This window comes from Thunnus thynnus, chromosome 15 (assembly GCF_963924715.1).
Source record: "Thunnus thynnus chromosome 15, fThuThy2.1, whole genome shotgun sequence".
In the NCBI taxonomy this organism is placed as follows: domain Eukaryota; kingdom Metazoa; phylum Chordata; class Actinopteri; order Scombriformes; family Scombridae; genus Thunnus; species Thunnus thynnus.
The window spans coordinates 2,335,049-2,351,025 of record NC_089531.1 but is presented as its reverse complement, the minus strand read 5'-3'; the positions used below and the strand labels follow the sequence as shown (position 1 = coordinate 2,351,025).

The 15,977-nt window shown below is 38.3% G+C and overlaps 1 protein-coding gene across 2 annotated transcripts; it reads right to left on the bottom strand.

Moving 5' to 3' along the window:
- Positions 1–6,590: 6,590 nt before the first annotated feature.
- Positions 6,591–15,290, bottom strand: LOC137198162 (uncharacterized). Of its 2 annotated transcripts, XR_010931596.1 has the most exons (6): positions 15,206–15,290; positions 10,664–10,939; positions 9,459–9,707; positions 7,820–7,933; positions 7,224–7,277; positions 6,591–6,644 (listed from the first exon to the last, which is right to left on the bottom strand). XR_010931596.1 is itself a non-coding variant. In XM_067611831.1 (4 exons), exons 1-4 carry the CDS (start codon positions 15,264–15,266, stop codon positions 7,821–7,823), a joined length of 699 nt encoding a protein of 232 aa, XP_067467932.1. In that variant the 5' UTR covers positions 15,267–15,290; the 3' UTR covers positions 7,578–7,820. The 2 variants fall into 2 exon arrangements, 1 of the variants encoding a protein (XP_067467932.1); XM_067611831.1 differs by lacking the exons at positions 6,591–6,644; positions 7,224–7,277 and having other exon boundaries at positions 7,578–7,933.
- Between the last annotated feature and the right edge of the window lie 687 nt (positions 15,291–15,977).

Here is a 15,977-nt window from a genome sequence, read left to right as displayed (position 1 = left end):
TTTCCTGTGTATTTTCTTAGTATACAGAAATATATAAAGTAGCACAAAGCTTATAATGTGATACAGGAACAGATCAGTGCTGAATACTAGAAAGACTGAACACTAAAAACATTCACAGATCTAAAAGTGTAGGTTCACATCAGAAAGTATTAATGTATGTATCAAATACATGACTTACACACTCTCATCTATGTGCACGACATACAAAATATAGTCTACAAAGCTGACATGTTAATACTAGGGGTGCAACGGATCACAAAACTCACAGTTCGGATCATATCATGGATTTGAGTCACGGATCGGATCATTTTTAGGATCAGAAAAAAAAAGGGGGAGACAAATAAAACTTTGTTTTCTATCTTTTCTGTTACACACTTACAGCAAGAAACAGCAATGAACTTTTGCCCATGGTCTTAAATGAAAACATTCAAGACAAACAACATTTAAGATGTCCAATGTTTAAATAGACTAAAATAAAATATATGAAACAGTCCACGGATGAGCTGCTGTGTTCAGCTGCACAGATAGGCTTCGGCTGCCAGGATGTACCACTCTGTTTGGAAAAAAAACTTCTTCTTTTTGGTTTATGCCAGTGGTTGGCAACCAGCGTATTAGGTGCATTACCGCCACCTTCTGCTCCAGAGTGTCGACCAGAGATTAAATCCTACACATTAATCCTGTCTGTCTAATAAACTCAAAGAAAACTCTACTGCTCCACCAACTTGGCAAAATTCTTCTTTCATATATTGTCTTTCTTGATCATAGTATAATCTATGCTTGCATAATAGTCTCCTCAGCCAGCTGGAAAAAATATGTGCATATATCGGTATTGGCATCGGCAATCAGCCGCAATGAGTTGGAAATATCGGCATATCAGATATCCGCAAAAAATCCAATATCGTGCATCCCTAGTTAAAAGTCTTTACTTTTCTAAAAATAGACGTGATGAAAATAAGGAAATTAATTTGTTTTACACACAAACTCATCAAGAGTTTTCAATTTACTAATTGAAATTCAAGTGAATGGGCCCAAAACTTGCATGATTTTTATGACACAGGTGTGAGCAAGACAGACATGTCTCACCCTGCAGAAAATTCTCATCCTCACACCGTTGAGATTTGATGTTTCGCCATGACAGAGGAAGTTGCTATGACTTTATTGTAAATGCTCCAGTCTGCGCCAGACTTTACATGTTTGATAAGAGTCCTGGCCTGAACACGTCTATATGACAATATTCAATCAGTAATGCAAACCGGCTGAATAGCGCCCCCTATGAAGTTTCAACGAAGCAGCCCCAACAGCAGGCAAAATAGTGGACAAAGGAAGTGATGTTTATCTCCTTCTTGCACTGTCTGAAAACAGACCGGATCTGAAGACATCTACGTGCCCGTGACAGAAGCCCTTCGATTGCGTTGCGGCCTGACGTGCGCAGAGGCGTGAGGGCCCGTTCATCTTGCAGCTTTAATTATATTATAAAACTGTAAATTAAAACAGGTGACAAGAAGAATTGCACATACTAATAGATTAATTTAAAAATTCCTTGCCTGCAGTGATGTTACAGCCCAGAACAAAGGCAAACAGGCAGGTGTGGATGTTGACCCTCATCCTGACACAGACTGAAATGATTCAATATTCAGAATAATGTTTGACACATTGCTGTGTGGGCTGATAACAGGAAACTTATACTTGTTCCTGAAAAAAGAAAACCTCTTTCTCAACACCTCTCAGTGTCTTTTTATGGTGAAAGAATGCTAATGTTCCCTGGATCTGCGGCACATTTTACATGTTTACATCCTCACTTCCAAACACTTCAGTTTATGTTCAAACACTAACATGTATTCATACGAACAGCAATCTGCCAAATCATAACCACACTGAAATACATCTATATTCAAACAAAAAACAAGATGTGGTGTCAGAAATAAAGCCCACTGAAAGCTGTTCCTGTAGATACACTGTAATACTCAGTGTTGAACCATGCATGAAACCAGTCCTAAAAAACTGTAACATAATTTATCATATATATAATCTAAATTCAGTAACAACTAATTTAATGCTCTAGTAATGACAGACAAGCCTCACTGCTGAGCTGAATGTTTCATGCAGGTGCTCATTTATGCTGGATTACATGTTTATCCGCAGTGATTGAATGAGTGACACATTTCAGTGGTAAATGTCCACCTTTTCTGATCAGATCAGGCAAAACTGTGTCAGAAAACTGTTTCCACTGTAATTGCACTGAATGACACATCATGCTCTCCGTGATATCACAATTCTCTCTGCCCAGCGCTGCACTACAGATCACTGATGCAAGTGATTTCTACATCCTTCTCTATTTCCATGTATGTGCTATGAAGTAAAGTTAATTCCTGTTCATTATTTTTATTTTTTTGTTCTTATTTTTCTAAAGTTTTCACAATACTTTCTGACTAGATATTAGAGAAACGGCAGGAAGTCTACCTCATCATTCAGTCTTGGAGATTTAGTGGCTTTCAATGTAATAATCCAAAACATTTCTCGTTTTTTTAGTCTCTCGCTACCTCTTATATGATTAGGTATCACTTCGAGGGCAACAGCTTTCAAGGAAGAGGGGTTTCCATTTCCCGCTTGGTTGTAATGAACGCCCATAGGATAGTTTGGATTCACGACGGTATACCAGAAAGGAAATGTTACGATTAGCAATGTGGTTTATTTTATATGACTTGTTGGTGAACACATCGACAAATCTGTCCATTTTGGAAATATTGCCACAATGGCAACAGTTACCACAGGGGAAGTTGCCCACAGGTTTATGAAGCCAGGAAGTGATAAACGGCTGTGGACCAGCTTGTCTTGTAAAGTGGGAGTCCTTCTAGAGACAAAGGTGGGAGGTTCAGCAAACAATTTCTGCAGTTTGTAATATATTCCATTTGCATTTGATGCTGTTGCGGATCTGAGTAGACTGTTTGCTGTAAGTCGACACAAGGTAAGTATTTTAACTATGTGATGGTTTTTGTTTTTTGAATAAGAGGCTCTTCCTATCCATAGATTTAGCTGTAAGGTGTGATGTTTCCAGATCCTCATGTTTATACCGCCGCTCTGCAAACTGTAGCCTCATTTCTGCAGATTTTAGATCAAAGTCCTCCTCTTGATTACAGATGCGTCGAAGATGCTGAAATTGTCCAAACAGGATGTTACTGATAAGGTGGGGGGGGGGTGGAAACATTTAATATGATGAGTCCGGACAGTAGGTTGTTTTCTTACTTTCTGGGTCATAACTCTTCATGTTTAGACTGTGGTCTATATAAGGATGTAGAGACAGAGAGAAGAAAGGACATTATACATCAGTAAATGGTGAATTCAACAGAATATATGTTGAATAAAAATCTTCTTTTTTGTGATCCAGGTGTTTAGAAGACTCTCTGAGGATTCTGGAAATGCTTTCAGAATTGAGGGTTGTCAAACCCCCATCTGAAGTTTGCCTCGTATTTATTCTTCACAAAAGGCTGCGCTTGTCTCTGTGACTCCAATGAAATGCAACACATGAGAGGCACAGACTGGGGCTAGGTTTCAGTTGTCAAAAACAAATTATAAATAAAGAAATAGTAAATGTGGATATCAAAAGCATCATAACTGTAAAAAAAAATAGAGTTTCATTTTCAGTATCAGTTCCTGAATGATATGAAAAAAGGAAGTGCTGTGAACGAGCAAAAATCGAAACAGAATAGACCTCTGGTGTACTGTACAAGTGTTTATTCATAAATCAACATGAAAAACAGTTCAACTCAAACAAAGCAACAAAGGACACGAAAGCATTTTGTTTTCTCGTACTTTTTAAACTTTTTTTTTTAAACAAAACATCTATTAAACATAAATATTCAAAGGCTTTCATTCTAAAGGATTGCAGGAATACAATAAAATAGAATATAGTCCCATTGAAACAGTTTTAATCTTCACGTACAAAACTGAGGAATAAGCATTTTTCCTTTCCATATTTTGCAACAAACAAATCTTTCAGAAGTACATTTTTACCTGACAGAAGCTAAATATTTATGTAAAATTATGCAGGTATTGGTCATTGTTCTCAAGCACTTTGGGTTTCTTCAGTAAGGAATATGTCGGGTCATTCAGCTACGGTGTACCTGTGTATTGAGATGAAGATTACAAACAGGCAACAGAATTCATGACAGGGAAAATTACTACCATCTGCTTCCTATCAGATACATTTGTCCAATTACTGTTAAGACAAAGATCAGAAAAAAGAAAAACTGAAAAATGTAAAGAAAAGCTGTGAAGGCCAAACCAAAAATAAGAAACTCAAACCAAAATACAGTCAGCACAGGCCTGCTGAGGCTGTTATTTTGGATGCAAATCACATTTCTTTAACATTCTAGCTCTATGTCAGATTTTGGAGACATAATAATTTTGGGTTGCTGTTATTGTTTTTTTTGAGTTTTTATCAAGCGGCAACCTCCGGGGCTGAAAAATGAAGCCAATGTGGAAGTGCCTCAAGTGGCAGTTCCCTGAACAGCCACTTGAGGCTCCAAAAGCGATTCAATCCCCATAGACTCCCATGTTAAAATGCCCAACTTTACAGCAGAAATTAACATGTTTACAGCCTGGTACAAAAAACGGTTTTGGTCTCTGTAGCTAATTTCCCCTGACAACTGCACGGGGGGTAATTTCTTTTATAACTCACCCGTTTAAATTTCATTAAGCTGTAAAGTCATTCATAATGAAGCACATTTGAGTGACAAGCCCACCAGCCACTAGGTGGCTTGTTTCAGCCATTTGGCCCGCCTCTTTGCCCATTTTTGATTGGGAGTTAGGCAGCGTCACGCACTGCTAAGATGGCGACGGCCGGAGCGGCTCACTTTGAGCTTCAAAACTGCTCTTCAGAAACCAACAGGTGACGTCACGGTAACTACATCCATATTTTTATACAGTCTATGGTTTTTATTAACAGATAGAATTTATTCCGTACGATATGCCTTTTTACACTCGTGTTTCATGGTGTTTTAATTGTTAAAAACTTCCTTATATACAATTAATATCATCCAACCCAAAATGAAGAACCAATGATTTACCTGTTTTACCATCAGGCAAAGGGTCAGTAATCATGGAATACAGCGACTCAGTTAGATATGTGTCTGTAAGAAGAAAGAAAAGATAATTAATATATGAAACGTGTAACCAGAAATATATCTCTAGAATCTTTGATTCAACTGTAAAACTGTAAATGTTGATGACAGTTCAGGCTTTACCGGTCTTGTTTCCCATTGGTGGAAGATCAGGGATGGTGCAACATGTGGGTTCATTTTGGTTTGATCCACCTATTAAAACATTTACCAACAATCATTTATTATAAAGAACTAACTGACCTTTTACGCCACAGGTATTAACACCTTATTCCAACTTTTGAGTGGGCTGTCAACATCAGTGACCAATCAGTTGATGACCCAATGAAAAGGCATTTCAAGTAAAGGCCTTTGCATTTCATGTCCAAATTTTTCCAATGTGTTTTTGAACACATCCTCTGACAAATGTGTGGTAAAACCAGAACCCCTGTCCACTCAATTTTTAACAAAATTAGGAGTCTGCAGCTATGCTAGCAGCTCTCTGAAGCTGTACTTTGAGCTAACGTCAACATGCTAACATGCTCACAAGGTTGACATGCTGATTTGGTGTGTTTCCATGCTAAAATTAGCTAATGTACAGCTGAAGCTGATGGGAATGTTGGGAGTTTTTCAAGAATGTGGTCATAAAGTCTTGGACAAAGTGAAGTTTTGCACTTGTGATGTTGCTAGACAAGAAGTCTGGCAAACCATCCAATAGATGTTCCAATCAAAAACTATAACCTGATGGTGGCGCTAGACAAAAAGTGAGAAGATCATCAAACTCAGGCTTCATCCTCTGGAAAACATGAATGTCTGTTCCAACTTTGATGGCGATCCATCCAGTAATTTATGAGATATTTCAGTCTGGATCAAAGTGACAAACAATCGCTTGAAAGACCAACATGGCCATCCCCTGAAGCCATGCTGCAGAAAATTCCTAACTCAACAAGCACATCCAGACTGCAGGAGATCCAGCTGTTAGCTACTGAGAAAATAATAAAGGTCATTGCACTCATTAAAGGAAAAAAATATCTAAATGTTATGTCATAATTGTGACATCCGTAACACGACTCAGCATCTCATACGAGATCTGTACGTCATGATTACAAGGAAAACCATCTTTGAACAGTTCGCTGCATTTTCATTCAGCTCAACAACAAAACACAGCCGTTAGCATTTTGGCTAAAACTCTGTACACTGCCTCTTAACTGATTCAACCACCACAATAACCTGCAACAGTTCCTGTAGCTACACAGATTAGATAAGCACTTCTCTCAGTTATGAGAGCAGTATTTCATAATTACAAGAGAAAGATCTCACAATTACAAGTTGATGAGTCACAGTTATGAGATACTAAAGTCCACCTTTTTTCTTCATTGATGAATGCAGGACAGTTCTGTACAAGTGTGTGCACTGTCCCAAGATACACTCAAAAAACACCAAAATTTGGACAGTTTGGTGTCAAAGGTGGCAAGAAAATATTTGATCATTTACCTGAGAAAGTCTCCAGGCAGTATTCAGCTGATGGTCCACCGGAGCTTTCCACACCTGCCAGAAAAGAAGTGAAAAGAAGATCACTAAATTTGATGTTTAAGGTACAGTAGTATCTTCTTCCTTGTTTTGTAAAACAGAAAAACAGAAATGCATTTTTGTGCATAAAGATATAAAATAATGGAAAATAATGTTCAAATAGATGATAAAACATCTTAATTTTGGTTTAAGTGAGAAACAGCCTCAGAGATATGACTACTTGTTATGGCTCCTATCTTAATTTGGATTACAGTAAGAAACTGAGTTGCCCCTCAGGAAACAGGTAAGAAAATATGTTTATTGTGCAGCAAATGAATTATTTTTATGAGTCTGATGGTGAGAAGAGTCCTTGAGAAGCTTTTGAGAAGCTGTGGAAGCTTATAATGATATATACTGTATGAACTGTGTCTTATAATGCTACAAGTTCCCATCTGAAGACTACAAGCAGTTATAGTCGAATGACATCAGTGTCACTATAGTGACAGTGCATGAATGCAAGCACAGTAAGCACAGCGTAGGATTTAATTTTAGATCAGTCTCAATCATAATAGAAAGAGGAAGTTGACATTTTAAAAAGAAACACTTCTCATTACTCACGCTTTGTAGGGTTCAACACTTCATCTTGTATCCCATCGTAGATGTGGTGTCTTTCTTCAGTCCCACAGAAAGGAAAACAAATTAGTGAATAACTTAATTATTACTGAATAATCACTGATTATCTGCTATAAACTCTGATGACAAACATGCTGACTTTGATACCATTAGTTTTCATTTTTATAGAGTAATCAGTGAATTTCATCTGTGTATGGAAGTGAGGGGCAACCGGCAAAAAATGAGAAATGAGATTAAATCAAAAGTCTAAAATTAAAGTCAAAATTATGACATGAAAGCTGATTATTCAATCTATAAAATTCTGAAAAAAGGTATAAGAGACATCAAATAAGAAATACATTTAAAATTTAAATTGTACTATGAGTGAGGTATAAGTAAATGTTAAATAATTATCATTTTTCATGTTGTGATAAAAACACTGTATATCTGTTAAAAAAGGCATAATTCATTTTAATGTGCTGCAATCATATATCCTGTAAGAATGCCTTTTGTTTATTGTTAAATTATGAACATTTAATTTACAAGCACATCTTTCTTGTATTCATCAAAATTTAGTGTGATTGTAAATTTCCAGGTCAGACTTCATTTACCTCGTCTTTTACACCTCCGAGCACAGTAGACGGTGATGATGATGAGGAGGACGAGGAGGAAGGAAACAACTATCCCCACCACCAAACCAAGAGATGACTTCTGACCTTTAGGAGCAAGTGAGAAGCAAAGTAAAAGTTCAACACAAACATCCCGACATGATACGTGTTATATACAGTACAGCAGCCGGCTGCACCAGCTAATCAAAAATCCATCACTAAGTTTGTGTGTGAAGTTCTTCTACTAACTACTAACTAGTTTCAGTTTTTAGTAAATCAGGTTGCACCATTAACTGTTAGAAATGTTTTATCTAGTGAACATTTCATGTGTAAATCGATAGCAAGGAAACATCTGTAGTGCCATCTAATAGCTGTGAAGTGTGAGGGGCCACTGGTTCCACAAGTGTTTTTCCGGTTTTCAAAATTTTCTTTAACGATCTCCTCAATGTTACTGAACATAGAAACTCAGGACTCTCCTGGATAAATGAATGATCCTACAGGTTTATATTCTGACCACCAGTTTACAGTATTTACACTTAGTTTCTCAGAAATCATGTTTTGTCTGTGATTTTGGTGGACGGCTAAGAATACTACAATACCCATGAGCCTCAGCTGCTGTTGCTATGGAGAAGAAGCCTTTGGCTCTGTGGATTGTAAAATCAATTTGTCAACACTGTAATCTTTGGCTTCTGCCTGCTGTTAGCAGTGCACATGAGTGAATTTTAAACTCAGTGATTGGCTGTTTCTTGCGGAAATGCACTTTGGGAGTCGTAGTTAACTTCTACCTTGAAATGTTTATGTACACAGTCGACTTTTTATCTTTAATTGTTCATCTTTTTTCTGGTGATTTAACCATCCAAGCAGTAGAAGTGCTCAGTGTAACATTGTCTGTGAGAAAAATGAACAGAATTTTTACCTCCGGAACCAGGAACGCCAAAAATATCTCCTCTAATTTTGCAACTCTATGAGAGTGACTATGGCATCATGAGCTGTAACATAACTTCCAACAATAACAGTTTTAGGAGCCAAAAGATAAAATAAACTGAACTGCGAATCATTTTTCAATGTAGGTGTGACACAACGGAAACCACTTGAATGTTGAGCATGTTGTGTGCTCGACTTCCTACATTGAAACTATAGTTTCACTTGAACACAGTGTTAAAACTTTCCCAGGCTCTTATATCTGTATCTGTTTGTTTAATTACTGCATTTAAAGTGATCAACAGAAAATACTCTTATGTGTCAAAGTAGAAACAGATCTCTACAAAGTGATCTAAATTAATTACAAATATAAATACATCATCTGTTTTATTTGTAAAATATAGATCTGGAAAGACACTTGTAACTATCACATTCAAATAAATGTAGTGGAGTAAAAAGTACAATATTCTCCTCTGAGATCTAGCGGACAGGAAGTAGAAAGTAACATCAAATGGTTCCTAAAAACTGTATTTAAGTAAATGTACTTAGTTACATTCCACCACTGGTTGATCTTCTCTTCTAACTCTCAGTAAGAAAGTTAAACATGTTAATAAATTTACCAAAATGTCAGATTATTCCTTTAAATAACTTCTTCTCTGTGCTTTACCTGCCTTCATATTTTTGTGTGTGTCTTTGAGTTCTTGTGTCTCACCTCTCTCAGACTGATCACCTTTGATCACATTTAGATTTGCAGCTGGTTTTCTATCACAGTAGTACAGTCCAGAGTCACCAGGCTGCACGTCTGGTATATTCAGATACTTGTCAACAGCTGAAACATGACGCCTGATTTGTTGTTGTTTTCCATGAATCTCTCTGGTCCATGTTGGAACATGTGACCCTCCAACATCAGGACATGTCAGAGTGACGCTGGACTTCTCTGCAATACTGACTGTTGTTGTTCCTGTGAGCAACAAACATTAAGTTAGTAAAAACCAAGATTCATGTTTTATAGCATGCCATCATAAACACATGTATTCATGATAAAGTCAGTGACACATGGAAGAGTTTTGTTCCAAAACAAGATTTTCTTTGATAAACCAACTTCTGTTTCTACACAAAGTGGAGAATTGTTACAGTCACTAAAAGTTCTCTTACTGTATTGATACCTAACTTAAAGCTGCACTAATATATTGGCTGATATCAGCTTATCAGACTGTTTGTGTCGGCCACTAATTAACAGAAACATCAGTACAGAAATATGACAGATAAATAAAGGTTTGAGGTCATTTAGAAACAGTTTCTGCACTGATGACTTTATTTTTACACTGCATCTAATGGTCAGTATGAACAGGAGGAATGATTACAGCAAGAAAAACAGCTTTAATGTTCATTTGGGCTCCTGACTGTTGGTTATAAGTTCCTAAATGAGGTTTTAGAGAAAAGGACTTAATTCAGGTGTTTGTTTCCTGTGTGACTCTACATGAACAAGACGACCTGTTCCTTTAAAAGAACAATAGAAATGACGTATTAGAGAACTTTAAAAAGATATTTTTCTTCACTGACCATAAAAAAATCAAATAAAATGACGAACGTATAAAAATACACAGAAATATTTAAGTAACTACAGTAACAAGAAGTTAATGTTATAAATTAATTGGGCCTCTATTCTTAACAGTCAGTGTGAAATTAAAACCTGGTTTTGAGTTATGAAAGTAATCAGTAATGATGATGTTATTTCTTACAATATATTTGTTATTGAAGTTAAAACCACATTTACCTTTGAAATGCATCATTTCATTAATATGTCAATGTATGTATTTAATCACAGTTTAGAAAATGAAAAGTGAAGCACAGAGACGAGACTTTGAAACAGGAAGAAACAGGAAGCAGAACAACTTTGACAGAGTTTGATGTTACCTGATGGGATCACCGTCAGTTCCACAGCTGCTTCATTATTACACAAGTATTTTCCAGAGTCTGAGACAGCAACTCTGAGGATGAACAGTGACTTATCTACAGCTGAACCGTATCGTTTGTGGGGGTCATTGAATCTTTGGTCTGTGTCACCATCAGTTATAAATATGTCAACTGTGTTTCCATTAATCTCTCTGCTCCATGTCAGTTTACCCTCCACAGAGTGAGAACAACGCAGAAAGACTTGTTGTTCCTCTTCGACTATTTGATGGATTATTTCTGCAAAAGAAACACAGTTTACAATAACTAAACATCCATTTTCAGAATGTCAACATTTCTAATATTGCAAAGAACTGAAAAGTTGTTTTCCATCAGAGTCAGAATCACATTTAACTGTCGAGTGCAAACTGCTAATCATGAAAAACACGAAGACCTTAAAGCATTACTGTACTTCACTTTTAACTTCTGACTTTACATCATTCACACCATCAGCTAATGTGTATATTGTTATATACAGTCACAATGCTGCATCCTTACATGTGTTTTTGTGTGTGTGCACGTTTGTGCACCACTGTCTTTTGTCACTGTGTGAGTTTGTGGATATTTTAGATCATATATGTAGATTTTAAACACTTGTTTGCACCTTCATGTTAATAGTAATTATCTCTTTTTACTATCAGTAATAATATTTGTTTTTTAATATGTTTATTTATATGGTTGTAGTGTATGTTATATATAGTATAATATGTATATATACAATATATATAATATAATATGTATATATACTCTCTCTCTCTCTCTCTCTCTCTCTCTATATATATATATATATATATTATATAAATTATATATATATAATTTTATAATATATATTTTTATTTCTGATTTCCTTTTCACCTTTATTACTATTTCTATCTTTAATCTTAGCAGCTATAAGCTAATCTAGGAGGGCCTAAACTGCATTTCACTGCACATTGTATTGTTTGTTTTGTGTACGTGACTGTTATAACCCATCGCTGCCCAGTCTGCCTGTGGCTTCAATTTGTGTTGCTTTTCTGCAGCTTACGACACTACATTCATACACTGTTCCACTCATGCATTCACCTACACTACTGATTTCACTGACTACACATGCCATTGTTAGGTTAGGTTTTTTTCTCTTAGAAACAGACATGTTTCTTTGTCTGTGTCTAACAGTGAGCTGCGGACTGAACAGAGGGCTGATCCATCACTGGAGGAGTAGTTCAGAACAGCTTGATGGAAGTGCAATGCACTTTCCTGAAGTTTGATAGGTCTGTCCTATCAGCAGGTGAGTTGAAAAATGTGGCCAGTGGTTACTTTCTTCAAGATGGTATTTTGGTAAGGAAGTGGATGCCCCATGGTGAGCAGCTTATCCTTTACACACAATAACTGCAAGGTCTGTGGTTAACGCTTTAACACAGTTCATATCTGTGTTTGGTATTCCCAGAGTGACCAGGGATCTAATTTTTCTTCCCACCTGTTGGCCTAAGTGTTGAAACTCCTAGGGATCAGGCATAACCAGTCGTCAGCTTATCACGCACAGAGTCAAGGTGCTTTGGATCGTTTTCATCAGACGCTCAAGTCTCTTTTACGTGCATATTGCACAGAGCTTAATAGAGACTGGGAAGAGGGGCTGCCATGGTTGCTTTTAGCTGGCTGTGTTGAAAGATGGGTGAAAGGACTCAGATCCACCCACCAACCTAATTGACTATGTGAATGGGTTTAGGCATCAGCTATATGCTACAAGAGAGTTGGCAAAACAAATATTGGCTGTGTCACAAGCAAAAATGAAACGGAGATATGATCGCAGTGCTGAGGTGTGTGAGTTTAGTACTGGTGATCAAGTTTTGGCTCTCTGTCCGTTGGTGAGTTCGCCCTTTCAGGCCAAGTTTCCAGGTCCTTATACAGTGGTTAAAGTTATTTCAGACCAAAATTATTTGATTTCAACCCCTGGTTGTAGGAAGCCTGTAAAACTGTTCCATGTCAATCTGCTTAAACCCTATTATGCTCCCTCCTTTAGTGTGTCCAGTGCTGACCAGAAGGGGGCAATGCCAGTGAGTCCTGCCCTGGTGACTGGTGCAGTGGGAGTGGTTTCAGGTGAATGTATGGATGATGTTGTTCCTGAGCCTGATGAGGGGTTGTTGTCGGGTCAGTTGAACAATTCAGAGGCCCTTAAGAATTAGAAAGGGTTGCTTGGCCATTTGACAGAAGCACAGGCTATGGAATTTGAAAAGACTATTTTGAACTATCCAGGTTTGTTTGGTGATGTGCCCTCCCGCACTGATTGGGCCGAGCATGATATTGATGTGGGTGATGTGCAGCCTATCTGTCAGCACTTTTATAGAGTTTCTCCTGAGAAGCGTAAATATCTAGATGCTGAGGTCAAGTATATGGCTGACAATGACATTGCAGTGCCTTCTTCTTCAAGCTGGGCTTCTCCATGTTTGTTGGTGCCTAAAAGTGACAAGACACCGAGGTTTTGTTCAGATTTCAGAAAGGTCAACAAGGTCACAAAGCCAGATTCTTTTCCGTTGCCTCGGATGGAGGATTGTATAGACCAGGTTGGGGCTGCCAAGTATGTCAGCAAATTTGATCTGCTGAAGGGTTACTGACAGGTGCCTTTGTCCAAAAGAGCGCAGGAAGTAGCGGCTTTTATTACTCCATCTGGACTGTATTCAGATAAGGTGATGCTGTTTGGATTAAGGAATGCACTGGCCACCTTTCAACATCTGATGAACCGTCTGGTGGCTGGGCTGGCCAGTCGTGCTGTTTATTTGAATGATTTAGTGGTCTACAGTGATTCTTGGTCTTCTCACATGCAGCGGGTTAGAGCGCTATTTGACCACTTGGCAGAGGCGAATCTCAGTGAATCTTGCATGAATTCGCTTCTGCAACTGTGACATACCTGGGTCGGGTGGTCGGACAGGGGTGTGTGGGCCAAGGTGTTGGCAGTTGAGCAGTTTCTGCAGCCTGCCACGAAGGAGCTCATGAGATTCCTTGGGATGGTGGGGTATTACCACTGTCTCTGTAAGAATTTTTTGAGTGTTGTGGCACCACTTACGGACTTGCTGAAGGCCAGAGGTCAATTTGTGTGGTCACCTGAGTGCTAGGAAGCTTTTTTGAATGTTAAGTCTCTTTTGTGTTCAGCACCAGTGTTGGCTGCACCCTGTTTTGATCATCCTTTTGTCTTGCAGGTGGATGTGAGCCATGTAGGAGGAGGAGCTGTGTTGATGCAGGCAGATGAGCAGGGAATGGACAGGCCAGTTAGCTTCTTTTCTAAGAAGGTTAACCAATATCAGTTGAACTACTCAGTCATTGAGAAGGATGCCCTTGCTTTGATCTGGGCCCTGCAGTATTTTGCAGTTTATGTGGATTCCGGGGTTGGCACCAGTGGTGGTCTACACAGACCACAATCCACTAACCTTTTTGCACACTCTGTGATGCCCTAACCAGAGACTGATTAGATGGTCACTGTTCCTGCAGTCTCATGATATAGACATTCGACACATTAAAGGCCGGGACAATGTGGTTGCGGACGCACTGTCCCAGGCTCCAGTTTTGGAGTAGATTTATTTGTTCATCTCCTGTTAGTCTCTCTCCTCCTTCTCCTCCTCCTCTTTTTTCTTCTTGCTCCCTATAGGTTGAGAGGTTGCTGATGAGGATGGTATGAACCAACAAGTTGTTGGGGTGGTAAATGGTAATATTCATTTTGTGAGGTTTTTTTGTTTGTAATCTTTTGTTGACGGAGATCCTGTGGTACCCCCGTCTTATGGAGGGGGGGGGGGGGGGTGTTACGACCCTCTCTGCCCAGTCTGCCTGTGGCTTCAATTTGTGTGGCTGCTTTGTTGTTTCTGCAGGTATTGGAGGTGGGTGTGGCAGCATCATCAGGAACACTGGCAACACCTGGGGCTGTGGGTGCTAGTGCCTCTTCAAAAACCCTTTTGTAGTGCAGTTGCTGGGGTGCTCTCCTCCCTGAGACAGCTTTTGGGTCGACATTTTGATTTGCTTTTCTGCACCTTACGACACTACATTCATACACTGTTCCACTCATGCACAATTGTTAGGTTAGGTTTTTTTCTTTTAGGTTACTTCCTTTTTTAAAATAAATTGGTTATTAATTGGCTTTGTTGTGTGCCTCTCCCTTCTTTGTCATGACCGTGCGGCCCGGTTCGTGACAGTGACCAATGGACAACTTTAAACTCGATTTATTCAAATACAATGATCTTGAATGTGCTTCAACAAAGCACTAAAATCTCTATAAAATACTTCAGTATTAATACATCAACTAAATTCACTGTATGGAGAAACTGACCTTTACCTTCAGACTATGATATGAACAATACATAAAATACTGGAAACAAAGGACAACATACTTTATATATGCCTATAAGATGTATCATGCTGCACTCTTTTAGCCTGAAGACACCAGTAAAAATAAAGAGTTGCACCACATTCATCACTCACTCTATGACATGAACAAACATGAACATTATTATTAAAGCTGATGAAAAAGAGTAAAGTTCTTACCTGCTGTCACATTACAGCCCAGAACTAAAGCTAACAGGCAGCTGCAGATGTTCATCCTCATCCTCCAACAGACTGAACCAAAATGAACAGAGACAGTTTCTATAGAGAGAAGAACAGAAACTCAGTGTATATGTATAAGTCACACTTCAACTTCTCAAGAGGAAACTAGAGGAAACTCTAGTGTGAACATTGTGATCATGTTTCACACGAACAGTTCCAGGACATGAAAGTAACTCAAATGACTTTATTACATATTAGTTATTATTGTTTTTAAACTGAGACTGAGAGACTTTAAAGTTTTACTCGCTGATATTTTTTAGTTTTTTGTTTTAATATGTATGTGTGTGTGTGTGTGTGTGTGTGTGTGATGGTTGTTTTGTGTGAATGAACTGTCTTCTTGTGATCTTGTATGTATGTAATTTGTTCTCAGGTCTCTTGCCAAAAAGATGTTGGCCTCAATGTGATTTCCTGAATAGATAAAGATGAACTAACTAACAAATTAGATTCACAGATCTTTTAAAAAAATTTCTGGGTGAACACAGTCCGAGACAGATGCAGCAGAACTTTTCAGCCAGATATCTAACCACACAGAGACCACTCAAGCACAGAGGCTGTTCAGCAGCAACCATATATGTTGATTTAAAGGAAACATGACGTGCTTCCTGCGTGACAAACGTCTCAGTGAGGGGACATTTTTTCTATTCCCCAGAACTTTATCTGATCTGGTGTCATAACAGAGAAGCAGTGACACTGATGCAGGCGGTCGGGTCAC